This window comes from Panthera pardus, unplaced genomic scaffold (assembly GCF_024362965.1).
Source record: "Panthera pardus isolate Hobbes unplaced genomic scaffold, ASM2436296v1 HiC_scaffold_25, whole genome shotgun sequence".
Lineage (NCBI taxonomy): Eukaryota > Metazoa > Chordata > Mammalia > Carnivora > Felidae > Panthera > Panthera pardus.
This window is the reverse complement of record NW_026526821.1, coordinates 73912377-73940294: the sequence shown is the minus strand read 5'-3', so window position 1 is coordinate 73940294 and position 27918 is coordinate 73912377. Positions and strand designations below refer to the sequence as shown.

The following is a 27918-nucleotide window of genomic DNA, read 5'->3' as shown; positions in this document are numbered from 1 at the left end:
TGTGTCAAGTGAGAGAACGCATAGACATTGAATTTTGTTGAATCCTCACAACTTTCTACATTAGGGTTCCTGCAGCATCTGTTTTTTGATTTTTTGATTAACATTTTCAAATTCAAAGTTGAATGTGTGATACAATGAACATTCAATACCTGCCATCAGATTCAGATTCAGAAATTGTTAACATTCTGCCATATTTTCATGCAGTGCCTTCACATCGTTTTTAAACACAGATGACCTGTCAAATCCCCACCACCACTGAGATCCACATTACATCATTTGCATGTTTCCAGTGACGGGAACCTCATTACTTATTAATACATTAAAATGTCCAATGACCATAGTTTTTTTTTTTTTTCTTACCCTGAACTAAAATCTGCCTTCCTTGGGGCCCCAGGGTGGCTCAGTCAGTTAAGCGTCTGACTTGGGCTCAGGTTATGATCTTGTGTTCGTGGGTTCAAGCCCTGGATCAGGCTCTGTGCTGACAGCTCAGAGCCTGGAGCCTGCTTTGGATTCTGTGTCTCTCTCTCTGCCCTCCCCTGCTCTCTCTCTCCCTCCCTCTCTCTCTCAAAAATAAACATTTTTTTAAAAAATCTGCCTTCCTTGAATTTCTACCCATGTGTTCTAGTTCTGCCTTTGGAAAGACATGGTCAAGATTTTTCCCTTCTTCTCTAAGTGGCCCTTCAAAACCCTAAAGTTCACTTTGTAACAGACCATCTCAGATACAAATTCTATTTGTATTTTCTTCTCTTGTAAATTGAGTGCAGTGGGTAAAAAGATAAGGAGATGTAAGGAAGGAAGGAGGGGCTACAGCCCTTCTTAAGGGCCCACAAGATTTCATATGTGATATTTTCATTTTCATTCAGTTTGACATAGTCTCAAATTTCAATTTTATCTTCTTTAAACCATGAGATCTTTGGAAGTATGTGTCTTCTTTTCCAAAAGAAGGAGATTTTTTGGTTTTGTTGTCATCAATGTTGTTTCTATCAGATTTGCATTGTAGTGAAGGAACAAAATCTGTATATTGTAATTTTTGAAATGTATTTAGACTTGCCTTAAGGCTAGCATATGATCATTTTCTGTTAACATTCTCTCAGTGCTTGAATAGATTATGTATTTTGTGTAGCCTTCTATGTATATCAAGTAGTTCAAAGTTTTTAATCGTGTTATTCATATTTTCTATTCATTTCTGAAAACGTATGTTTATTTGTTTAGTTACTAAGAGAGATATGTTAAAATCTCTTAGTGTAATTGTGTGTATTCATTTTCCCTTTAGTTTTACCTATTTTTGCTTTATCTATATGGAGGCTCTGTGATTAAATGCACTTCTATCCTGAATTTCTACATTTTCCTGGTAAACTAAAACTTTTTTCACTACATAGTATTATTTTTTATTGTCTAGTAATCTTTTTTTTTCCTTAAAGTCAGCTTTGTCTGATATTGATATTGCAAAGCCAACTTTCTTTTGATTAGTGTTTGCATAGTATTTTTTCATCTTTTTTTCTTTAACTTGTGTCCTTATATTTAAATTGTTTCTCTTGGGGCATCTGGGTGGCTCAGTCTGTTGAATGTCTAACTCTTGATTTCACCTCTGGTCATGATCCCAGGGTTGTGGGATCGAACCCCACATCAGGCTCCAAGCTGGCATGGAGCCAGCTTGGGATATTCTGTCTGTCTGTCTGTCTCTCTCTCCCTCTGCTCCTCTCCCCCACTCACTCTCTCTCTCCCTCTCTCTCAAATTAAAAACAAATTGTTTCTCTTAAAACAGAATTTTTAGGTTTTTTTCTTTGTAATGAACATGAGCATTTAATCTACTTATATTAATATAACAATTGCTTTGATTCGGTTTAAACTACCATTTTACTGTTTGCCTTCTATTTGTCCTCCACATTTTAGTTTCCTTTTCTTTCTTTTCTTGCCTTCTCATTTTGTATTATGGCATTTCTCCCCGAATTAGATTTGTAGTTTTATGCTCTTTTACTGTTCCTTTAGTGTTTTCCCTAGGGATTACTTTGATATGCATCCTTGATTTATCAAAGTCTAAAATAAATTAGTAGTTTTACTTCTTCCCAGACAATGCAAGGACCTTCAAATACTTAAACTCTATTTACCTTCCTGCCAACGTATTATTCTCATGTATTTTAATTATAAATACTTTATAAATCCCAAATATGTTATAAACCCCAAATATTTTATAAATCCCCAAAGACCTTCCTATTATTGTAACAAATACAGTCAGTATTCATTTAGATTTACTCACATATTTATCCTTTCATTGCTTTTCATTGTTCTGGAATTTTGAATCAAAAAGAGAAAGGAATTTAGTGCAAATTTGGTGAGTTCCACCCCTCCTTCATCCTACCTCTTTGCTTCATTTGGAATTCAGAAAAACATAAGGGCCCTGAGGCATATGGGGAAACATTGTGCAGAAACATCATAAGTAAGATGTAATGAAATGGGTAGGAAAATATACACAAGAAGGTAACATGCTCTGAAGGCAAGAAGCACAAAGATGTGCTTTATTTAAAAAGCCTTAAGCAGTTAATGATTTGGAGAAGTATTGCCAAATTACACTCAGCAAATTTAGTAGTATGCCCCAATTTAGTGGGCACAAAAGCTGTTTATTGTTGAATGAACAACAAGTATAATGTAATTGGTTTCATACAATTAGGAGGTCACCAAGCCATGCTTGTTATAATTGGCATTGCCATAGCCAGGGGCTTGTGTGACCTCAAGCGATGATTGGCCTGAAGGAGTAAGCCAAGAATGTGTGTGCTTTGGGCTAGGAAGACTGACTAATCTGGCTGCAAGGCTCAAGGAGGGGGCCAGGAATCAAGTCACAGTGCTTAGGCAGGGCATGGTGGATTCAGCTGAATGTAGTCAGTCTCCATTCAGTTCATCACTCTCCAGGGGTTTGATCTGGAGCCGGGGATGGAAGGTGGTTGGGAGGAGGGAGGTAAAGTGGTAGGGCACCAGGAAACCACAATTGAAATGTCAGTTCAAAGGCATCCCATAATAAGATGGGATCATAATGCTTCTGAAAGCCATCCAGTTTGAAGCTGGTCCCCAGCTTGTATGGAACTTTCACACAGACTGTCTTTAATTCCTGGTACTGAACTACCCTAAAGCAAAGATTAATGGTGCCACTTCTTTCAAAATACAGTTTTACCTACACAAGGTTGTGGGTTGATGACTGGTTGTAATATCAATCCAAATACCAGGGTCGTCTTTTCCCAAACATATTTTTAATAGGTAATTAAGTTTAAGAAGTAAAAAAAGGGAGTTTACCTGAGAAATGTCATATTCACAGAGGTGTGAGAGAACACTCTTGACGACTAACAATCATTTATCAAGTAGAAATGTTTTTCCTTAAGATTCCGAAAGCAGTAAGTTTCACTTTGCAAGTGTGCAAAAAGAGCAGAAAAATAATTAAGGACTCCATTTCTTTGCTTGCTCTGTTTTGGCCTTGTGAGCAATTGGTTCCTTTGGTCTGTGTGTAGTACAGGTGAGTCACGAGTTGAACTGGTCATGTGTACCACTTGGTTTTCTCCCCCATGTTCATGAACTGTGTGTCTAACCTCATCTGATCGTCTTGCAAATAAGCACCACTAGCCACAGAGGAAACTGCTTGAGAAAGGGTCCATTTGTAGTGAAAATCAATCATTGTTGCTGGAAAAGCAACTCCAAGTCCATGTAGCATGGTTTTTCCATATGAGAACAGCATTATTTCAAGGTTCTGATAGAACACAGGGCAATGACAAGGACTTCCAGGACACTAGATACACCACCCTCTAAAACAAAGAAATGAACTATCAGTGAGGCTGATGTTTGTTGATTTTGGTGATATTTTTGTTTATCATTTAAAGCACACCAATTATTAACAATCTGTTTTGCCAGAACAGATAAGAATCTAGAACTATAAATCTACTGCTGGCCATAGATGAAGACAGTTCTCTTTTGTTACTTAATATCAGTATTTATTTTCTCCACTAGAACTGCTTAGCTTGGGCGAATTCTAGCTGATAATTTCAGAAGGGTGAAAAGCTAACTAGAACTGGGCATTTAGCCCAGATAAATCTGATTCCAGTACTATGAAAGAAGCAGCAAGGGAAATAGAAAGTCTTTGACAAAAATTGTTGATAATTGGCTAAGGACTGGGGAGGGAAACAGAAGACTTGGAGAGCTATGAATGTTATTCTAATAGAGAAGAAAGACACAAGGGAGGAATCAAGGTACTACAGATTAACAACCATCTCTTTAATTCTAAGAAAAATTGAATATATATACATATATAAAACTACAATTAAAGGTCTGCTATCCAAAACTCAGGAAATGAATCTTTCTGAAGACCAAAACTGCAGGGGCAAAATGGAAATCTAGCATTTCAGTTTTACTCTGTGTGACCTTGGGCAGGTCACCTCACGAATCTACATTTCAGTGACGTCCTCCTGCCTCATCCATAAGTTGTGCATGATGTGACCCTTATTCCATAGAGCTGTTATCAGGATTAAATCTGAGGCTTGCAGATCCAAATTTCTAATCAAATAATAGATGTTTAAATATTGCTAAGTATTTGTCTATTTTTGCACCAATTCATGTTAGAATTTTAACAAGTTTGTATATGAAGTTATATAACATGTCACACACCATCTTGTTAATCAAAATTTAAGCAATATGGTTTAATGTCTTGATTACTCAGCTTATCATTATTAAGAGCCATGAATGAATGAGGCAGTAGTAAAACAGAACTGCTCTCAGCACTTATTCAGATGGCTCCTGCTTTCCAGGATTATACTGAAAAATAAGATGAAAACCCAGAATAACAGTAAGATCCTTACACAATGAGTCCCTTTTATTTAAAAAGTTCTAGGGGCACTTGGGTGGCTTAGTTGGTTAAATGTCTACTCTTGATTTCCAGTCAGGTGATGATCTAACAGTTCATGAGATCAAACCCCATGCCCCTACCCTCTCAAAATAAATAAATAAACATTAAAAGAAAAAGTTTTATACAGTAAATAGAAACAGTTATGGGAAACAATTTATTGTCCTGTCACTAGAAAGGATTAGGACCAATCATTCTGAGCAGATGGGTATCTATTTAAACTGTTAAGAATGTGAAAGAAAGGGAAGGGAAGGGAAGGGAAGGGAAGGGAGGAAAGGAAAGGAAAGGAAAGGAAAGGAAAGGAAAGGAAAGGAAAGGAAAGGAAAGGAAAGGAAAAGAAAAGAAAAAGAAGAAAAGAAAAAAGAAAAGAAAAGACAGGAAAAGAAAGAAAGAGAAAGAAGCCAAGAAACCAAGAAAGAAACAAAGAAAGGGAGGGGGAGAGAGAGAAGGAAGCCAGGAAAGAAGGAAGGAAGAGAAAGAGGCTAGGAGTAAAGTAGCTCCTTCTTATAGCAAACATGAATCCTTGACCTTTTTTTCCTACTTTACTCCATTTATGAGATTAAATTACTATGGTTGTAGAAGATACAATAAGATTTTAAATCCACGCAGATGAAGAAATAGCAGCAACTTGAATTTAACCACTGCCTTTTCTTTTACCACAGGAGTTCAAAGGACAGCACCATCAAGTAATATTTACAAAGCATGCACAGTGCTCCCCACAGAACTAGTAAAGATATGGCCATTTTACCCTAGGTATTTACAGTCTGGAAAACAAAATGATATATTTTGAAGATTCTGAACTTTAAAAAAATCCATGCATCATTAAGCATGGGCAGTCTATTTTACAGATGGAGAAACAGAGAAAAAGAATTGATGCTGTGGTCCTAGATCACCTAGGCAGTGACAGATGCAAAATCATTTCAGTTCCCTTCCTCCTATTTCAGTGTGTTCTCGACCTTGGTCAGTGGTGGCTTATTCCAAAGTAGTTCTGAATTGCTCCTTAAATCTAAAGCAACAGTGTCTAAATGGTAATCTAAAGCATTTAAGCTACAGAAAACATGTTTGCCCATGAAAACACACTGAATGTCCATGTCGTGGTAAGTTATCAAATTATGAAAAGAACATTGCAGAGATTAAAATGTTGCATAAGAGAGAGAAAGCAGCATGAGTCAGGGGTTTGGGAAATATGAGTCAGAATGACAGGAAGGAGCCAAAAACATAGAGAATGAAGGCCTAAGCAGGGACTTAATGGACACCACAGAGATGTGGACACAGTTGCCTCCATTAACTTTTGAGAGGAAACCAAATATGCAGTTCCATAGACTGGGGGTCAGTGTGATAAAGAGGCTAGAAGTGAGAGCCGAGCAAAGATCAGACTGCATTATTTGAAGCATTGATGGTGCCAAAGTCAGCAAGAAAGGGCCCTACAACAGTATAAATCACTAGGAGGGAGAGTGTGGGCACATTTTTGAAAAATGAGGGAATCACCAAATACTGCCATTAGCTATTCTTAATGCATTAGAACGATGAAATGTGAGTTGATTTACGTGTTGTGATATTTTAGGAAGCACACTCTATTATTTTGTTCTTTGGCTATGTTTACATTAGGCTGTGTCTACATAGTTTAGCGCAGTTCCCTGTGGTGTTCAATTCAAATTCCAATCCCACCTTTCAGGCCCTGAATTTTTGCTTATGACTTGAGCCACCATGTTCTGAGCACCTTCAAGCAGGCACTGCACCAGGCTCCTCACACTGCCCATCCAGCCGTGCTGACTCCAGCTGTCTGCCACTCTTCTCATGCAAACCTCTTTGTTTCATGGCATGTTTTCTAATGTGACCTGCCTCCTGCCTAGAAATAGCCTCCTCACCTTCTTCAAAATGAAGCTCAAAACTTACCTAGCCTGGCAAACCTTCCACAGTTGCCCAACCTCTGATGCTGCCTTATTCCTCCTAGTTTCTACCATTCTCGACGCCATTGCTTTACTTCAGTTTCCATTTGCTGACATCTTGCTGCTTTTGCTGTTTCTCACATCTTGCCTGTTACCCTTCCACGTAAATGATTAGTTCGATGAGATAAAACACTGATCCTACTTTCCTTACACTCTAGGTATCAGTTTCCATCAAACAATTATCATTTGCTCATCCATTTATTGAACAAACATTTACTGAAAACCCACTATGTTTCATGCACTCTGCTAGGAGCTAGGAATATGGGGGTGGGGGGGGGGTGGGGAGTGGGGCGCCTGAGTGGCTCAGTCAGTTAAGCATCTGACTTTTGGTTTCAGCTCAGGTCATGATCTCACGGTTTGTGAAATGGAGCCCTACATCGGGCTCTGCACTGACAGGAACCTGCTTGGGATTCTCTCTTTCCCGGTCTCTTTACCCCTCCCCCTGCTCACTCTCTCTCTTTCAAAAAAAAAAAAAAAAAAAAGGAATACAGAAAAAAGTAAGATGTAGACCCCATCCACAAAGAGCTTGGGTCCAGGGCCCAGGGAATGTATTAAGTAATAACTGCTTAAGAACCAAGTAAGCTAGTTGAAAAGCAAAACAAAATTTCCTCTCCCCCAAGTACTTTTTCATAAATTACCAGGAAAATCATGGCTGACCTGAGTTGCTTCCCATATGAATAAAGCAGTGCTTTTGCCACTAGAGATATTCTCACCACAGAGACCTTTCATGAACAAAAAAGCCTGGGAAACCAGGTCTTCTGGTGCACCTGCATGAGGATAGATGTTCTGCTCCAAGTCTCTGACATAGATGTGTGTTTTAGTGACTTTCCTATTACATTAACTTTCTGATATTTAAGAAATATAGAAATGCACACAAGTAGAAAAAAAGCATAGGGGTGCCTGGCTGGCTTAATCATTGGAGCATGTGACTCTTGATCTCGGGATTGTGCGTTTGAGCTCCACATTGGGTGTAGAGATTACTTTAAAATAAGATCTTTAAAAAAACAAGAGTAAAATAGTTTAACAATTTATAACGATTCTTATATGACTTTCTCATATGATGTATGCTTTGTGAATAAGTAATGACAGGGTTTTAATTTTTTTAATGGTTTTATTTATTTTCTGAGAGACAGGGAGAAACAGAGCATGAGCAGAGGAGGGGCAGAGAGAAAGGGAGACACAGAATCCAAAGCAGGCTCCAGGCTCTGAGCTGTCGGCACAGAGCCCAACGTGGGGCTCAAACTCACGGACCGTGAGATCATGACCTGAGCCAAAGTTGGACGCTTAACTGACTGAGCCACCCAGGTGCTCCAATAACAGGGTCTTAAAGTACAACTTTTAAAATCATAAAATTGTGTTATTTAAATAAACTAATGAAAAAAATTTTTTTATAAACTAATGAATTGATAGTAGAATCAAAGATAGTTCAAAAAAATCCGGTCCATGTGTCCTTTAGCATTAGATAAACTGCTAAGAGCAAAGGAGAGGATAAATATTCTAAGCTTGAGTTGGAGAAGCCATAAAAAAAAATGTAGTCAGTTCATTTCCTAGCAGATCCAGCTCTAAGTATATGATGAAGCAAACAATCAACTCCTTTGGAATAATTTCTTAAAGGTGATTTGATGCAATTGTGTTTTATTGAATTTCAAGAAGTTTCCCATCTGAAAGAATTAAAAATTAAAGTGAGTCCAAGTATGTACAAAGTATGTTAAAAGTATCACAAGTCAGTGGTAGGTGCAGTGAGTCCTATGGAAGTTTTGGTTGTTTGTTTGATAGAGAAAGGATAGAATATAGTGGCAGTGCAATTTTTTTTTTACTATTAAATTATTTTAACTCACTTAATATTTTTATTCAATAATCTTTCTCAGAAAGTAAATGGACCTGGTTCTTAAGATGGAGTAGGTCCAGGTGGCACAATGTTTATGTTTAAAACCTATTTAATGATATATTAAGGCCACTGGAAATATTAGCCTATTTATCAAAGAGCCTTAGAACTGAACGCAAGTAGGAAGGAAATTGTAGGACATGGGGAATGTGATGGGGTGGAGGCGGTTTGCAGAGAGGTCTCAGAAAGAAAAGCCGCCCTCACTGGCGAGGCCTCCCTTAGAAAATGCAGCAGCCAGCCCCAGTCCTTGATCTTCTGCCAGCGTGTACTGAGGGAACTTGCCACATCTGAATCTCACATTTCTGTATCTCTCAGGGCTGTTATCACTGCAAATGCTGGCAAATGTTCTTGACATAAAACAATAGGAATTCTGCTGTCATTTCTGCATTAGCGAGTCATAAAGCTCTGAAAGAAACCCCAGTAGAAATGTTTTCATCAAGTGCATAAGAGAAAATAATAGAAGACACAAAAAAAAGAGCAGATAATTTCAAAGCAAGATCGTGGCATCTCTGCATAGGACCTTAGAAGGACAGAGTTACAATCACTGATGTGAAAATGATGGTGATGATGATGATGATGATGATGATGATGATGGATTTCAAAACAAAAATTTTAAAAATGTAACAAAAAGTCACCAAAATTTTAAAACCAGGTTCAAAGAATTATGTGAAGTAGATGCTTTTATAGGGCATTATCCAATAAACAGACATACATCCCCCAAGTATTTCCATCTCCCCTCCCTCTTCCTTTTGGAAAGAATCTCTTTTATCATTCAAAGCCGACATCTGAGGACAAGTCTCTTCTAACCGGAACCTCCTACATTATTACATTAGTAGTGTAAGTGCAGCAGTTCTCCCTGGAAACAGACTTGAAAGGCAACATACCAGGAGCCACTCTCTGAGCTTCTTTAAAGGAAGTCAGGAATTGAGGAATACATTCTCATTGCAGATGGCTCATTTTTTGTATTGAATTTTAGCCTACTATTTGCTCCAAAGCACCACCCTGGGTTTGCCACAGTGATGATCAAAGGCTCCCTAAGCCTGTCTCAGTTTTTTAAATTTTTTTTTTTTTTTTTTTTTTTTTTTAATTTTTGGGACAGAAAGAGACAGAGCATGAATGGGGGAGGGGCAGAGAGAGAGGGAGACACAGAATCGGAAACAGGCTCCAGGCTCCGAGCCATCAGCCCAGAGCCTGACGCGGGGCTCGAACTCACAGACCGCGAGATCGTGACCTGGCTGAAGTCGGACGCTTAACCGACTGCGCCACCCAGGCGCCCCAAGCCTGTCTCAGTTTTTATGCAAAATTTGTCATCTAGGAATTCCAAGTTGTACAATTTTTTTTTTAATTTAAAGATTTCTTTAATGTTTATTCATTTTTGAGAGAGAAAGAGGCAGAGAGTGAGACACAGAACCTGAGTGAAGCAGGTTTCAGGCTCTGAACTGTCAGCACAGAGCCCAACACAGGGCTCAAACTCACGAACCATGAGATCATGACATGAGCCCAAGTCGGATGTTTAACTGACTGAGCCACCCAGGTGCCCTGAGTTGTACAATAGTTTTTAACAAAGCTTAAACTGTTCAGTTGTTGAGGAATACCAAAATCACATAATCCTTTCATCTTCTGAACTCATCTATTTAACTTCATAATGTAAGAGAGTTAATTAAATGAGAAGGTAAAAAATGAAACAAAACAATGCGAAGGTAATGTTGAAAAGACAAAATTAAATTTCACTTATAAATTACTGTAATATGAGTGCACACACACACAAATTCACATCACACTTTGACCCCAGAGGAATCCATTATAACAGATTCATTATATTATGACTGAGCATTTTTTACTTTTCTAGAACTAGAAAATGTGCCCTAATCCTTAGGGCACATTTAGTAAATTATACAACTGCTTTGGGGAAATATCTGTTTTTTAGCTGAAATTAAATGCTTTGGGAAAATATGTATTTTAAACTACACCAGTCTATCTCCCCTAGACAAATATGATCTAGTTGAATCCTTTGCATTTTGAAATTTGCAAGGAAAGGTAACAGGAAATGCATAGTATTAAATTTGATTTATACCTGGTTTTTGGACAGATTTTTAGAGATTTGACAACATAATGATCTCAAATGCAATATATTGGATGGAAAAGGCAAGTATTATACAATTTATTTACACTTTAAAACACAAAGCAATATTGTGTGTTCTAATGGATGTAGATCTATGTAATAAATGTAAAAAAAAACATCTCAGGGAAGGGTTCACACCTACCAGGATAGTGGCAGGCGGGTGAGTAAAGAGATGAGAATACAGTAAGGCTTTAGCTATATCTCAAATGGTTCATTTCTGAAAATAAAGTGAGCCAAGGCAAGTACAGCTAAATATTAGCGTGTGTTAAATGTACACACTGGCATCTACAAAATTGTTATCTGAACACTTGAAATCATTTATAATTTTAAACATTCCCAATATAATATTACAGAGTATTATCTTAAGAATAGGGCAAAAACTTTATTTCCTTAAAAGAAACTATGATGGCATTTCAGCATAGGGCATATAGTCAATGGTATTATAATAGCATTGTATGGTGACAGATGATAGCTACACTTACGGTGAGTATAACATAATGTGTGGGGTTGTGGAATCACTATGTTGTATTCCTGAAACTCGTGTAACTTATGTGTCAACCATACTTCAGTTTTTTTTAAATGGGGGAGATAGCAACATCTGCCCAACCAACTCAAACTCTGTGCTACCTTTTAACAGACATAGACGAATGCACTGCGGGGACTCACAACTGTAGAGCTGACCAAGTGTGCATCAATTTACGAGGCTCCTTCGCCTGTCAGTGCCCCCCGGGGTACCAGAAGCGGGGAGAGCAGTGTGTAGGTAAGTACAGCAGAACAATAAGCAAAATCCTGTCCTAAACCTCTTACTTGCTTAAACCTCAGTCATTCAAAACAAAGCACTCATATTTATTTGGAGAATGATGGCTAACAACTGCTTATTCTTTCATTAACTACTGATCCGTTTTCCACATTAATGAGAAAGAGCTAACCTAAAGGGTGAGTGTATTCCGGGTATAAAGTGTCAGTTACATGGTAGACTAAGCAAAAGCATAAATTTGGCATATGGATGGGACCACAAAAGCAACCAAGGAGATCATTTTAAATTAGCTGTTTGGGGGCCATAGCACTAAAACACTGATGACATGAACCTTATTCACTGGTTCATAAAATAGCATAGCTTATAGGGCAAATGGTGAGGTTCAAATCCCAGCTGTACCCCCAACTCACTTTGAGGCTCTTCACAAGTGACTTACATAGGCTGTGTGTTAACTTTTTTCCTTTGTGGTGTGGAGCTCCTACCTCAGGAGCTCACATGTGGGAGTGCTTAGAACAGCGCCTGGTCCTGGGTGGAATAGCTGTGTACTATCATTATGTGATGAGTTAACAGACATGTACTAAACATTCTTTATGTTGCAAGTGGGTGCAGTGCTGGGAACGCAAAGCCAAGTATAGCATGTGCCTCTACTTGAGAGCTCTACTTGAGCTACCTGAGGGCAGGGGCCAGATCTGGTTTGTGTCATTGCTGTCTCCCCAGTCCCTGAAGAGTGCCTGCCAAGTAGATGCTCTGTGCATTTTTTTTTTTTTTTGAATGACTGGAAGAACATAGTATAAGGAGGCTGACTGGCAAATAAGAAGTAAACAGTAAAAAGTAAATGTGTTCTGGGATCAGTCATGAGGTCCAGCACCAGGAATGAAACTTTCTAAATTGACTCCCTGTGTCAATTGCATTCATATGATATTGACATTGATTTACATACCGCCTTTTACCATACATCAGTGGAAAGTACTTCTTTTCTCTTAGTAAGAGAGGATAAGAATGTGGGGACAGGGAGCTAGCATCAATTTTCGCCTGAGAATGCTGGCTGTTGACATCAGGATGTCAACACTGAGCTCCTCATGGGCCCTGGCCCAGTTCTGCCTGCCATGGGGTTGTGCCCAGGTGCTGGGATTGGTGCCCAGCCTCTGAGAAAGGCCCAGAATTTGTGGGACTGAAGCTGTGATTTAGGAAAAGACTGTGTGGAAAACTCCACAGGCACCAAAGTTTTGCCCACTGGATTAGTCAGGAAAATAAACACCTTAGGGTATAAAAGGTATAGAAAAAGAACTAACTCAACCTACTATGGGAACAATTAAAAATAAAATGTATTCTTATAGCCCTATATGATATGGCAGGAAGAAACATTCTTAAATTCAGATCTAATCATGGGGCTGCCCTGGTGTTCCCCTCACCCACAGAACCAACTCTACATTCATCAACAGAATATATAAGATCTTCTTCCATCAGATCCTCTGTGGTATCAATACCTCCCCACACACACACACAAAATATTACACTTCAGTCCTGTCCACTAGTTATAGTTCCGCACATACATCACACAATGTCACACCTTAGTGTCTGTACATAAGCTCTTTCAGCACCAGGAACATGCACCCCTGGCAAACTCCTATTCAATTTCCAAATCCCAGCTCAGGGTTACTTCTTCTGAGAAGTCTTCCATGATTTACCCAGATATGATTAGTTACTCCCTCCTCTTTGTCAGTACTTCTCAAACTTTGATGGATCTTTTTTTTTTTAATGTTTATTTATTTTTGAAAGAGAGACAGTGTGAGCGGGGGTGGCAGGGTGGGGGCAGGCAGAGAGAGAGAGGGAGACACAGAACTGGAAGCAGGCCCCAGGTTCCACGCTGTCAGCACAGAACCTGATGTGGGGCTCAAACCCATGAACTGTGAGATCATGACCTCTGAGCCAAAGTAGGAGGTTTACTGAGCCACCCAGGTGCCCCTTGATGGATCTTTTTTTGTAAATTTCTAGTCTGTTACAGATCAATACTACTGTAAAATACAATAAAAATGTTGTGGCAATACCAGATTGCTATTCCTAAATACATATTCTGAATTTCTGTACTTATTTGTCGTGGACTGGTCCAAATAGTCCATGGATCAGCAGTGGTCAGCAGGCCACACCTTGAGTAGAGTGGTGCTCTCTCTGTACCTTGTGTAGCTTTCTTATTGTTGATCTTATCATTCCATGCAGTAATATGTTTTCATGCCTTTCTTCCATGCTAGACAAGGTACAATGTACATGTATTTATCATCATTAAAAACCAGCAGTGCCAAACACAGCACTTGCAAATAACAGTGATTCAGTAGATGCTTACTGGTTGAGAAGACATACATCAAGTATTACTGAGGGCTGACTATATACCACATACTGTTCTAAGTGCTGGGCCATCATGGTGAACAAACACAGTTTACAGAATCACGGCCCTCATGGAGTTATTAGAAGATACCATTTATAGAAACTAACTGTCAATACTGGCACCTGGCTATAATACTGGGTACTAGGAAGAACCACGCTAAAATTGCTCTTTAGTATGAAGTCTACACTCATTCAACTAATGTTTATCGAGCACCTACTATGCCAGACCCTGTGCCAGGTATTAAGCACACAGCAGTGAACAGACAAAAAATACTTTACCTTTGCCTCAAAAGGATACAGGTCTTATTTGCCATGCATTATAGTGAGGGAGACAGACAAGAGGCAAATAAACACATAACACAATCCCAAGGAGTATCAATGGCTACAAAGAAATATAAAGTAGGAAAAGGGGACAGATGGGGCAGAAGAAGCTATTTTATATAAATGGGCAGAGATGGCCTCCCTGAAGTGACATTTGAGCAGACACCTCAATAAATGAGGTAGAAAGCCATGTCAATATCATTACCTTTTATTTCAATATTCAAGTGAAATCAAATCTATTTTGCAGCTTATTAATAATAGCTGCCATTTATTTTTACCCATTTTGTGCAAGAAAGTTTGCCTACATAATTTCATGTTATCCTCCCAACAAGTCGACCATATTGTAGTATTATCACTTACAGAGGAGGAAATGGAAGCTTTGAGAGGTTAAGACCATGCTAGTAATTGTCAGAACAAAGATTCCAATTCAGGTTATCCTGAGGCCATGTAAGCATACTGCCTTCCACAGTTTTAGGTAGAAAGGTTCAGCATTATTGTTTTGTTTTTGTTTTTTATCAGAAGTTAGTGTCACTACATAGTCTTACATAGTATGTGCATAATTGTTATTTTAAATCACACACTCCATGTTAGAATTGTCACAAAGCGTAGAGTTAATGAAATTTTATTATGCTTCTAAGATGTTAATCCTACTCTGCAAGTTCTCAGCTGAGCATTTTATAGTTGGAAATATTTATCTGAGAAGAACACAGCCTGGAACACTTCATCAATGTGTCAGAGGTCACTCTCAAGAGGTAATTTGTGTAGCGTCCTATTCCTTCCATGGCATTCTTTCGTTTGATTCTCACAGAAACTTCATAAGATACACATAGCAAGTATTACTATCCACATTTTACAAAAGAAAAAACCTAGATACCAGACGTTTATGTGACTTTGCCAATGTAACCAGCTGAGCAGCAGACCACACCTCCTGTCGCTTAGATTATGCTACATCGCTCAATTCTTCTGCAGTTTTTTTACTTTTACCATTACAAATAATTTTTTAGATCCCCAAACTAATACTTATATATATGTGAAATAGTCATAATTACTCTTCTGTCTTTAAATCTCAACCCACTCAACCAGCTTTATGAAGTCTTTGTTTCTAACATCTCACTCAGCTGCAGAATGCAGAGTATATTTAAAACACAAACACTAATTTAAAAAGATAGGGACAATTATTTTAAGGGAGATTTTCTCCAGCTAGGTTTCCTAGATAATGTCCTGCTGAGAACTTAAGAGCTAACAACTATGGATAGTTAATAATTTGGTTCTCTTTCTGTGTGTGCCTGATAACCCAGACATAGATGAATGCACCATCCCTCCATATTGCCACCAAAGATGCGTGAACACACCAGGATCATTTTATTGCCAGTGCAGTCCTGGGTTTCAGTTGGCCGCAAACAACTATACCTGTGTAGGTAAGCTTTTGGGGCGCTGCCATACTGACTGATTTCTATCTTCAAAAAAAGGAAACGTCATACCATGTTGTTCTATTTCCAGTTTTTCTGTGTTCTTGAGTGAACTGATTTCCATCATCTTCCCTGCACAAAGCTGAAAAGACAATAACCAATTTGTCTCTTAAAACACATCAAGATGTGAATGGAAACTTTGTTAATGTTGGTTTTTAGTTGTCCTCTGTGGGTTTATCAAAAATATAAAAAACTACAGATCAACCGATATACGCACACCAATTAGTCAGCAGTGTGTGATATAAATGCTGAAGGTGCCAAAGGGTTACTGCAAGTTCAAGTACATAAACTTTCCACTGAAAGCGCATCTGATTTTTACATGCTTCTTCTCCCCTTTCAGAATGCAGTGTCATGGCACAAATTTTAAGATTGGCATGACATGGAAAGAATCTAGTGCAGGAAAAATGCCTTTTCACAACATTTTCAGTGCCTTGGAGCATTGCAAAACTCTGTATGGGTCTCAACAGCTTATGCTATAATTGTAATGGAATTTAACAGAACCCATTTAAAAAGTAATAAATAGCACAGATAAATCTTCACCACAGCATGCTGAGAGACTGTATCAGTACAAATGTCTTATATCAATTATTTATAGACTTGGCACTTTGCATTTGAACAACAATAAAAGAAAATAGATGCTGGAATGTATATTTATTAGAATCATTAAATTCTTTTGGAAAGACTCATCAAACACAAAACTAACTGTCATCCCCAGAAAGAAATATTCTGGTATTTCCAAAAGAAGTGTATGGCAGATGTTTGAAGTTATTCCAACAAATATGAAACCTGAATGGATATTCTCCAGTGAGCTTCTGCAGGGCAAAGAATCCAACTAGGGAATTATTCACTTATCATTAGATGACATAGGTACAAAAGAGCAAGGATATGGTTGAAGACGTAGATATATGAGTGTATATAACTTTTCCTTTCAGATATAAACGAATGTGATGCCAGCAATCAATGTGCTCAGCAATGCTACAACATTCTTGGTTCATTCATCTGTCAGTGCAATCAAGGATATGAACTAAGCAGTGACAGGCTCAACTGTGAAGGTGAAATATTTTCCAAATAATTTGCAATAACAGTTCAATCCCTATATTTTCTGCTGCTTTATCCAATTATGTACCTGTTTATGAAAACAAATTTTTATGCATGGAAATTCTATTCTTTAATTAAGTTCTGTGATAACATTGGCTTTTTAGTTTGTCACCAAGAGAAAGGAGAAGGGACAAAATAACTGAAATATTAGATACAGGCTGGGTCTAATAATTAGAAGGGTGTTCTGGTGTCTCGCTTCTCAAAGTGATCTGATGGCCAGCAGCATTGACACTTCCTTGTCTCTACTTGCAAGAAATAGAGATCTCAGGCCCCAGACGAGACCTAGTGAGTTAGAGGCTGCATTTAACAAGAATCCCAAATGACTGGTACACACACTTAAGTCTGAGGAGAAATGATCACATTCAGAAACAGTAGAATATAAACCAAGAGACCTGTCCTGTAGTCTTATTCCTGCCACTGTTTGACTTGGGCACACATTTCTTAAGTTGCCTGGGCTTCGCTTTCCACATGAGTAAAAAGAGGGCCATTTAATTGGAAGGATGACCTTCAGAGTCCATTGCCCATGAGTGTTCCACTGTGCAACTCAAAAGGCATAAGACATCCTGAGGGGAATGCCATTGACACTTGATGTCTTTGACTTCCTTCCAGCTTTACTTGGGGCCACAGAGGTCATACCCCACCTGGAGAGGTTTCACATCATGCCACTATGCTCAAAACCAAAAGGGCCTGGCTCTGGACAGCTGCTTCTGCCCTTCTGAACAAACTACAAAGACATCACCATTGAGAAATGCAAAGCATTCTTCACTTGAATTCCCAATTCATTCATTCAGTCTGTTCAGTCAGTATTGTGAGGTCTGAGATTTGCCAAACTCTCAGCAATAATTGAGTAAAACTGATGTGTGGCAAAGTTCTAGGGGAAATGAGCTGATATTGTATAATTTTCCTTTGAGCTTCTTATAAAGTATTATATTTCTTTTTTAGAGTTTATAGTATTTTTACCCTCTTACCTTATCTTTAAAAAATATTACCAAAGTAGTGACCTGTACGTTTTTCAACTCTGTGTCCTTGCTCTTGTCTAATTCAACAGATATTGATGAATGCAGAACCTCAAGCTACCTGTGTCAATATCAGTGTGTCAATGAACCTGGGAAATTCTCGTGTATGTGCCCCCAGGGATACCAAGTGGTGAGAAGTAGAACATGTCAAGGTAGGCTTATTGTTTTCATATCTGTTAAGTGTTCATTTTTAACCAGGAAAAGCAGGGACAGAGTTACAGGATTCTCTACCATAGACTTTCATTTTTTCCATCTTGCATATAATTTGAACTCTTTTTTCCCTTGCTCATCATGCATTATGCAAATCTCATCAAAAGGGTATTATTCAGTTAACACTGACTTTTTGGAAATTTAAAGTAATTATTTTTCTTTCTTAAGATGTAAGTAATTTTAATAAAATACTGATATCTCTTCTATATAGCCTATATAATCTCTATGATACACATCTTTTAATCACAACCCAAAAAGATTCAATTATTAAAATATCTTGCCATGAGTTTGAGTCCAGAGAATAAACTTAATATGTGGGTTAGGCAAACCTCAAACTAGTCTCAATTCTCTAAAATACCAAGATTATAAATTGGGTAGTAATTTAGGTACTGAGAAAATCAGCCTCATGTGTCTTAAAATTAGCTTGAATTCTTCAGCAAAAAAAACTATAGATCCAAAAATAGCTAATATCCTAGGGTCCAGTTTTAAAATAAACATTCAGGTAATCTTCACACCTATACACCTCCAATGCTACAATGTCGTTTAAAATTTCTTTAACAGGGAAAAGATTTGCTTGGCTAGAACCAAAAGTATAGATAATCCTAGAAAGGCTAGTATAAACCCCTACATTTACATAAAGCAGTGAACAAGTAAAAAAAAAATGACTAAACTTGAAGACAGAAAATCTGAGTCCTAGTCTTCTATCTATGTAATTCTGAACAAATTATGAAAATCTTTGACCCTTAACTTTGGAAAAGGGAGTTGTGAGAATGAAATGAAATAATATACATAAAAATTATAAAGCCTTACATAAACTATAAAGCCTTACAATCCAAGATTTTTTTAAGTTTATTTATTTTGATGGAGCGGGGAGAGAGAACGAGCAGGGGAGGGGCAGAAAGAAAGGAAGAGAGAGAATCCCAAGCAGACTCTGCACTGATAGCATGGAACCCAATGCAGGGCTCGATCTCACAAACAGTGAGATCATGACATGAGCCAAAATCAAGAATTAGATGCTTAACCAACTGAGCCACCCAGGCACCCCCAAGATGTTCTTGTAACATGTACTTAGCCATGTAAGTGACTAGTAGCAAATCTTCTCTAGAGAGTCCTTTTTAATCAGAACTGAGAAAGACATACAGGAGCAATAAATCCTTCAAGAAAGGAAAAGACCAAGGAAAAGAGATACTAGGGATACTCAGTCTATATCATGATTTTATAGGAAAATATTAATTCACCGAACATCCAGGACCTGCGGTTTTATAGTATGCATATGGCCTTTCAACTAGACTCCATCTACTAAATATGAGCGTAATCAGAATGGCATTCATTGCACAATGAACCCCTTTAATCCCCTTTCCAGGTTACTGGGGACTTTAATGTTAATTGTGGGAAAACATTGAATTCCAATGATTTTATTTTTTAAAGCCTAACTGAGACTTTTAACATGAATATTACATGGAGGAAAATGTTAGCCAGTGGGATGCCCTAACCAATTTCCCTGGAGTCCTGCAAAAAAATGTCTATGTGTTTTTTATCACAAATGGATTTGATCCTCAGCAAAAGACAAACAAATTAACATACAGTGGAATCTTACCTGCCTACTCTAGTATATGAAAACATTTCAGTTACAACTAAAGGTGAAAAATGCACTAGAATTGCAAATAAGGGATTCATGAGTGTTATATCTTGAAGATATGCAGCTCCAGAATGTTTGGCTAAGCCAAAAACATTTTTTATGAGAGAGACTTAACATTCTTTTAAGGTACAAAGCAATTGGTTTTCTCCACTAAAATCATCTCTTCCCAACGTCGTCCATAGACTAAAGTAAAAACGAAAGAGTTCAGATTCTTACCTTTACACAAAAAGCTCATTTTGAGGATGAAATAACTGTTCTCATTTCCACAGCCTTGCAAAAATGAAAACACTGTGTGTGTTTGGATGGGGTGGGGGAGGCCACAGAGAAGGAGAAAGACAGAGAAACAGAGAGAATACACATACACACAGACACACATTCATCAAATATTTTAATACTATTAATAATTTCTGAAAAACATTCCAGAATGATTAAGGTGTTAATTATGCTAGGCTCTAAATTAGTGGAAGTAATAAATGAAATTATTACATAAAGTTTCCTTTTGCCCTTCTTGGTCTCCACATAACAAATCAGTCTTAGTTGTCCTTGTAGCTAAACAGCATCTTTATTTTTCAGAGGAGTGAAGAATATTGAAAGGACAAGTTGATTGTAATTTCTTCTAAGGGATCTAAATTCTTTCTTTAGCCATAGCCACTCCAAAAGAAGACACTTCTTATAACTGACTCTTGGAAACTCTTGGAAACTTCCAGTCTCTCTTGGGTTCCAGATAGCTTTGGCCAGTTTGGAAGGGAAAAATACATTTTTTTTCCTCCAAAGACAAGGCATGGAATTATTCTCATTTAGAGGATGCAGTACCTTACAGTGGAAAGATGCCTGTCACTAACTGTATGAACTTGGGCAACTTACTTAACCCTTATCTGTTTTTCTTCCATGTCAAATAGAGATAATATCTTTCTCACCTATGTCTACATGATTTGTGTGAAGAACAACTTAGTTCAATTTAATATTTCTTAAAAGCCAGGTGCCCCTGAGTTACATTAATGCTAGGTGATGAAGGGATATAAAGATGGATACTACAGCCCTGCCCTCAAGGGGTTTATAAGCTAATGGAAGGGTTAAGACAAACATGTAGATTTCAATAATGCAAAGCAGAGAGCAACAAAGGTCTCCCAAAAAGAACATGAGGTATGAGATTCTGATAGGAAAAACAGATTAAATCCCAGCAACTAGCCCATTGCTGGCTTGCAGCAGGGATTCAGTAAATTACTTATGGAATGAGTAAATTAATGAATGAATGTACCTGATTATGAGGAGGAATGATTCAGAAAGGCTTATATTGAATAAAATCTAAATCATTATTCATATGTAACAGGAGATAGACATAGCCAGGGATGTTAACATTAATATAATTTTCATTGTTGCTGTTGTTGTTGTAAATATAATGGCTCTCCAGTGAAAGTGTTCTCTCAGATGTCATATGAAGGCTCCTAATTCCCAAATCTAAAACCAGTCCTTGTCCAGCCTGGCCTTTCTATGGCCCTCTTTTTCTGGGGCTCTCTTCCCTTCTGGCTTCCTCACACTGCCTCTTCCTGGGTTGCCTCTCATCAGAGCCCCTTCTTTACTTCCCCTTCTAACACACTGTCTCTAAATAGCTATCTATGCTGTCCAAGGTGGAACACTTCATAGCTTCACTTCTTGTGTTATGCTTCCTCCAGACAGTGTCATCCACTCCCAGAGCATCAAGTCTCCACCTGCATACTGTACTCCACCCGCATGTCCACACCTCTAAGCCTCACCTCTTTTGGGAACTCCTGAGCCACACATTCAGATGCCCTCTCCATAGATTTTGCTTCCTGCTTTCTCAACCTGGAAGACCCTCCCTACCCCAACCATGAAAATCCTGTCTACCCACCACACTTCAAGGCCAAACAGAGATGCCTCTTCCTTCCTGAAGCCTTCTAACCCTCCAGGCAGAATTTATTCCGCTTCTAATCTGCTAGTACACTTATCTATCTCTTGTTTAATTCCATTTTATTTTATAATTATTGCCATATCTGTATTCTTAACTAAATTACAATCTACCCAAGGGCAAGAACTGGTGTCTTTCACTTTTTTTTTTAATGTTTATTATTTATTTTTGAGAGAGGTAGAGAGGGGTGTGTGTGTGTGTGTGTGTGTGTGTGTGTGTGTGTGTGTGTGTGTGCAAGCAGGGAAGGGGCAGAGAGAGAGGGAGACACAGAATCCGAAGCAGCCTCCAGGCTCTCAGCTGGTAGCACAGAGCCCCATGTGGGGCTCGAACTCATGAACCACAAGATCAAGACCTGAGCTGAAGTCAGATGCTTAACTGACTGAGACACCCAGGCACCCCTCTTTCACTTTTTTATAAGTATGGCCAATGGCTAACATTTGGCTTTGAATTCAACAGATGAACAATAGGTGCTTGATAAAAAATATTATCAAATGACACATACTAATCTGTCTAGGACGACTTAGGCTACATCTGTCCTGAATTAAATGCAATGAATTAAATGCAAGTCCTACTCAGTCTTGTGTATAAAAACAAATGAAATTTAACCTAGATCCCCATATACCTCTTACCTTACAAACCTTAATCTGCCACTTACACAATTTATTTACGTCAGTAAATTCTTTTACCCTATGTGTCCACAGATATAAATGAGTGTGAGACCACAAATGAATGTCGGGAAGATGAAATGTGCTGGAATTATCATGGTGGCTTCCGTTGTTACCCACGAAATCCTTGTCAAGATCCGTACATTCTAACATCAGAGAAGTAAGAGAAAATTAGAACTTTTGAAAGCAGGAAGCTTTGGTCTTACCAGCCAAACTGGGAAATATTTCTGTTTTTCTCTGCAGCCGATGTGTTTGCCCAGTCTCAAGTGCGGTGTGCCGAGAACTTCCCCAGTCCATAGTCTACAAATACATGAGCATCCGATCTGATAGGTCTGTGCCGTCAGACATCTTCCAGATACAGGCCACAACCATTTATGCCAATACTATCAATACTTTTCGGATTAAATCTGGAAATGAAAATGGAGAGTTCTACCTAAGAGTGAGTACACTGAGGGCAGCCATAGTTGTTGGGAAAAGTGCAAGTTTGCTGTTGCTGTTTGGTGGTATTCAGTTGGAAGGAAAGCTAACATTTAAAGAGTTTTTATGTGCAAGCATTGTGTAAGGTCTTCCTGTGTGCATTATCTCGTTTAATCCCCTTGGTAACACTGTCAGAGAGATACTAACATTTCATCTCCATCTCTATAGAAAAGTGAGACTCAGATTTAGGAGCTTCTCTAAAGTCACTCAGAAACCAAGTTGAAGACTCTAATGGAGTTGTGTGTGACCTACAAAACACAAGCCTACACAAACACACATACCCCAAATAGATACCACAAATCAGTGATAGTTATTTAATTGTACATAGAAAAATTAATTCCTGGAGAACTTTTCAGAAACTATAAATTCCTTGTCACACCTGCAAAATTATTTCCATTCACACTAAAACTGAAACCTGGAAGTCCCTGAAAAATGACCCCAACCCCCTGCACCAAATGTGCCAGGAGTTGTACCATTGTTGCCAAACCTCCAGGCACACAATGTGAGGTCACCTTTGTGTTTTCCATTTCTTTCACTGCCTAGATGAAATCTCTCTCTAAATTCTGCTATTTCTTTCTTCACAGTATCTCCTGGATTATCTTTGCTTCCCCATGCCCCTGCCTCTCTTCCTTTAAACTGGCTCTCACCACCCCCTCATCCTTCCAAGGGCTTCCGAGCAGATCTCCCTGACTCTGATGCCTCAGCCTTCCAGGCCCCCTGCAAAGGCTCAAAAAGTTCATTTTAGGTTAAAATTCTGACATATTTCAAATACGGCTCACCACTTCATGTGAAAATGATGGCACCCCACCAAGCAGTTTGCAGGGTTACGGTAACTATTTCACGCTAAGGATGTTATTCATCCAGTTACAATTTTCTCAAAACTCCTTTGGGCACTCTTCATTTTTAACCAAATTTTAAAGTCAATATTTCATTTTGAGAACATGAAAAGTAAATTGGGAAATTCATCTTTGTGGTGAAGTTTACAGATTTTTAATGTTTACATGTTTATCCTGTTCTTTGATATTTTAAGTTCCTTTCCAACTCCAGAATTATGTGATTCTGTTTCTTTGCCAGTAAATTAAAAATGATTAATTTCTTATGACCAACTTCTGAAGAGAAAAAATCCAACCCCAAATCTATTGCTATTCTTTTTTTCTAACAGCTAAGAATAAACTTCTTTAACATTTGGTGCTTTCAATTTGAGATATACTAGATATTTGTAAGAAGTTTACTCTAAATGAATTTCACACAGTTCAGATAATACCAATTTAATAATTCTAGCCCAAACAAATGACATTATTTGTAACCCATGGCAATAAAACAGGTTCATCTCAAAATCTTTTTAAAAAATAACTTTCCATTTTGAACTTTCAGCTATAGTTTAAAAAAATAAAATTTCTAGCATAATCGACAGTTAAGCAAAGTTCCAGCATGTTATTTTCCTTGCAATAAACATAGCAGTTTAAAAGTTTTATGATTCATATCAGTGCATTTATCGACTTGATATTTTCAAATATAAATTCTCACAGTGTTTTTCTCAAGTAAAATCTTTTTTTTCCCATAAGTGATATAAAACATTGCCAATTTTTATAATCCCAGACTAAATTTTAAATTATTTAAAACAAAAACTATTTGAAATAAAAAGCCATTCTAAGGTTATTTCTTATCACGTAATTCAAAAAGTAGTGGGGTTAAATGCTACAAAATTTCTCCACTGAAAATCCACCTGTGTAGAAGGCATAAGAGTCAATCATCAGGCCTTAATTAAGCACCTACTGTATCCTCAGACCGATGTGAGGTGTATGTAATACACACTTATTTTAAACAGCTTTAAATATTGCTGTGTGGCGAAAGTTAACACCTTTGGGCAGGGAAAGGGAGCAATTTTATGTCTAATTCCGTGGTCCAAGACATCAAAGAATTAATGTTGGCTGGAATAGACAAAGAATGTTGTTTGGTGGTCATGATACTGGACCTGGTCTTTGAAGATTATAAGATATAGGATTTTACTTATATTCCTTTTCAGAGAATACTGAGAAAAACCTTCTTCCCTGGAAAAGGGGACATATTATAAAGAAGTAGTACACAAACTAGAAGGCAGAATACCATCCTCCCCACCCATACCACCCAGTATCTATGCCTTACTGAGCCTATTTTCTTCATAGCCTTTATCACCACTTTGCATAGTATTCATTGGTCTATGTCATGCACTACAGTATGGGTGTAATGAAAACAGACTTCCCCTGTTGATTCACTCTTCTATACTCAGCACATGGAATGTACCTGGCACTTGGCAGGGGCTCAAAAAATATTTTTAAATGAAAGAATTTATTCAACCAAAGCCTTCAAGGAATTACTATTACCTTCAAGGGGCAAGCACCTGCTGGATTCTAGAGACACAACAGTGAATGAAGCCAAGCCAATCCCTACCCCAATGGAGGTCATAGTCAAGACACTGAGCAAGTGCTCACAGTTATGCTGAATGTTACAATAGGGAGTTGCAAGTGCGCTTGGATGCCTAACAGGTCAACTGCTAAGAAGATAGGAATGGTCTGGAAGCCTCCTGAAAGAAGTGGACTTAAGTTGAAGACTAGCAATTAAAGACTAGCAAATAGAAGGAATAAAAATCAGTCCAGTTGGTCTGAAACTCCAAGTGCTGTCAGTGGAGTGGCTTGAGAGAAGCCTAGAGAGATGAGCAGGGCCTTAGGGATCATATTAAGGATTCAGGTAGAGAAGTTGCTATTGGATTTTCATGTTAAAAATGATGCCTGGCTACAATGCAGAGCCTGGATTGGAGTAGGACAAGAATAGAAATGAAAAGACTAGTTAGTAGTTCAAGAGATGCAGTACTAGTGTGGTAGTGGTAGCAGTGAGTCCAAAAACAGTGAACAGATTTATGAAGATATAGGAAGAACTATATGAGTTGGTAAGTCATTTGCTAAGGGGAAGTGGAGGAGGAGGAATCACCAAAGATAACCTCCAAAGATAAGTTTCTGCCTTAAGCAATAGTAAATGGTGGTGGTGCCATTTATTAAGATAGGGAAGAAGGAACCAGTGTGGAGAGGAAGGTGAGTTCAGTTTGTACATGCTTTAAGTTTGGACCCTTCCCCTACTTTTCTGAAAGCACTGAGACCAACAGACATGAATTACCTGAATTTCCCACTCACCTCTGCAAATTTAAGTTCATGTGTCCCCCTTCTTACCTTCTCCCTTGAGTTTTCACTTCTGTGAAAGATGAGGTTTCACTTCTGTCAATCAAGGCCAATCCACCACCTGTATTTTTCCTTCCATCTCCTCTAGAACCTTGCTCCATCGAACTCCCATTTACCTCCTATGTTTTCAACTTGCCTCCCTCTAGATGTTGCCCTTGTTCTCCTCTCCTTTCCCAGCCAAGGTTCTTAAAGCACAGCCTGTAAACACAGTCTCTGCTTTCTCACCTCCTGGTCACCTTTCTATCTTCTGTTCCCATTACCCTACTGAAGTTGCTCTGAAAAAAAAAAAGCCACCAATGACATCCGTACTGCTAAATCCAGAGGGCGTTTTTCAGTTCCAGTCTCCCTCAGCCTCACTACTCTATTGGACACTGCTGGCCATTCATTTGTTTCCCATTTAATCATCTGCTTCTTCTCAGCTTCCCTCAATGGCTTCTCCTCTGCCTACTCCTTAAATATTGGCTTCTCCCAGATCCAGCCTTATCGCACATACATTCTGTCCCTTAGTTTAGTGTACATTCATTGAAGTGACTGCTAAATCCTAATCTTCTGTCTCTATCCCTGCTTTCCTCTGGCATTCAGATTCGCACATCTACTAACCTACCCCTCCAAACTCATCTCCTTCTACTCTCCAGCACTCATCACATTCTTCATCAGAATGAAACTGCATTCGGTTCTCCTGAACACACTTCTTAACAAAACTTCCAGTTATCTTTGGTGACTATCCTCACACATTCAAAAGCCTTTCCTCAATGCTTTAGGATCCCTCCTCTTTTCCCCTGTATTTTTCACCTAGTGTATCTTCATACATACCCTACATAACCTCATATATCTTAGCATTTGCTATATTCTATTGAAATTAACTATTTACATGTCTCTTCACCTACTAGAATGTAAACAAATACATAATGCTAAGAAGTGAAAGATGATAATTTTGTTTAACAGTTCAAACATTATCACATTCTCACCTGAACTACAGTCTCTATAAAGACTGGTACTATCAATAAAAGTGAAGAGAAAAAATAATACTGAGGGATGTATAGAAAACACAAAACTATCAGAAAAGCAGGTCCCTGTAACTTGGAAGTAATGACTATTGTGTGGACAAGGGAAAAAGAAACGAGAAAGATTGAAACCAAGACGGAGTTAAGTAGTGACTTTTATTCTACCCTCAAAATTCTTCCCCTAATTCTTATAGGACTAGGTATACTCACAAATAATAGAAATTGCAATTCAAGAAAAATTCTCCTCTCCCTCCCTCTTTTTTCTTTTATTTTAGCAAACAAGTCCTGTAAGTGCAATGCTTGTGCTGGTGAAGTCGTTATCAGGACCAAGAGAATATATCGTGGACCTGGAGATGCTAACAGTCAACAGTATAGGAACCTTCCGCACAAGCTCAGTGTTAAGATTGACAATAATAGTGGGGCCATTTTCTTTTTAGTCTTTTAAGAGTCCACTATAGGCATTTAAATCAGCCAAAGAATATTGTTACAACAAAGCACTATTTTATTTATAGACGTATCTAGTACATCTACATCTATATGCTGTACACTCACCAATAATTCAAACAATTACACCATGGTATAAAGTGGGCATTTAATCTGTAAAGATTCAAAGTTTGTCTTTATTACTGTATGTAAATTATACATTAATCCACTAAACTGGTCTTCTTCAAGAGAGCTAAGCATACTCTATCCAATGAAACTTGGATTCTTTTCTGTAAAAGTGGGACAAAGCAATGATTATCTTCTGTGGTGCTTAAGGAAACTTACTACAGCCCCACTGACAGTCTCATAAGGAGGCAGCCTCATAACATTGAACAGCATGCAAGTTCAAGGATGAATTTTTTAACTGCTTTGTAACAAAATGGAAAAAGTCAATAAAGATATATTTCTTTAGAAAATGAGGAT

General features: G+C 38.1%; 1 protein-coding gene and 1 long non-coding RNA gene across 3 annotated transcripts in view; one reads left to right on the top strand and one right to left on the bottom strand.

The window, feature by feature from the left end:
* EFEMP1 (EGF containing fibulin extracellular matrix protein 1) overlaps nt 1-27915 on the top strand; it is a 59710-nt gene extending 31795 nt beyond the window's left edge. For both annotated transcript variants that reach the window (XM_019426308.2, XM_019426386.2), the window contains 7 exons: nt 11473-11595; nt 15594-15713; nt 16697-16816; nt 17911-18030; nt 22356-22479; nt 22563-22758; nt 27288-27915. In XM_019426308.2, coding sequence (XP_019281853.2) covers nt 11473-11595; nt 15594-15713; nt 16697-16816; nt 17911-18030; nt 22356-22479; nt 22563-22758; nt 27288-27449 — 965 coding nt within the window. In that variant the 3' untranslated portion in view covers nt 27450-27915. The remainder of the gene's footprint in view (nt 1-11472; nt 11596-15593; nt 15714-16696; nt 16817-17910; nt 18031-22355; nt 22480-22562; nt 22759-27287) is intronic.
* The window catches only part of LOC109253222 (uncharacterized), a 202978-nt gene that overhangs the window by 56206 nt on the left and 118854 nt on the right, over nt 1-27918 (bottom strand). The window lies entirely within an intron of this gene.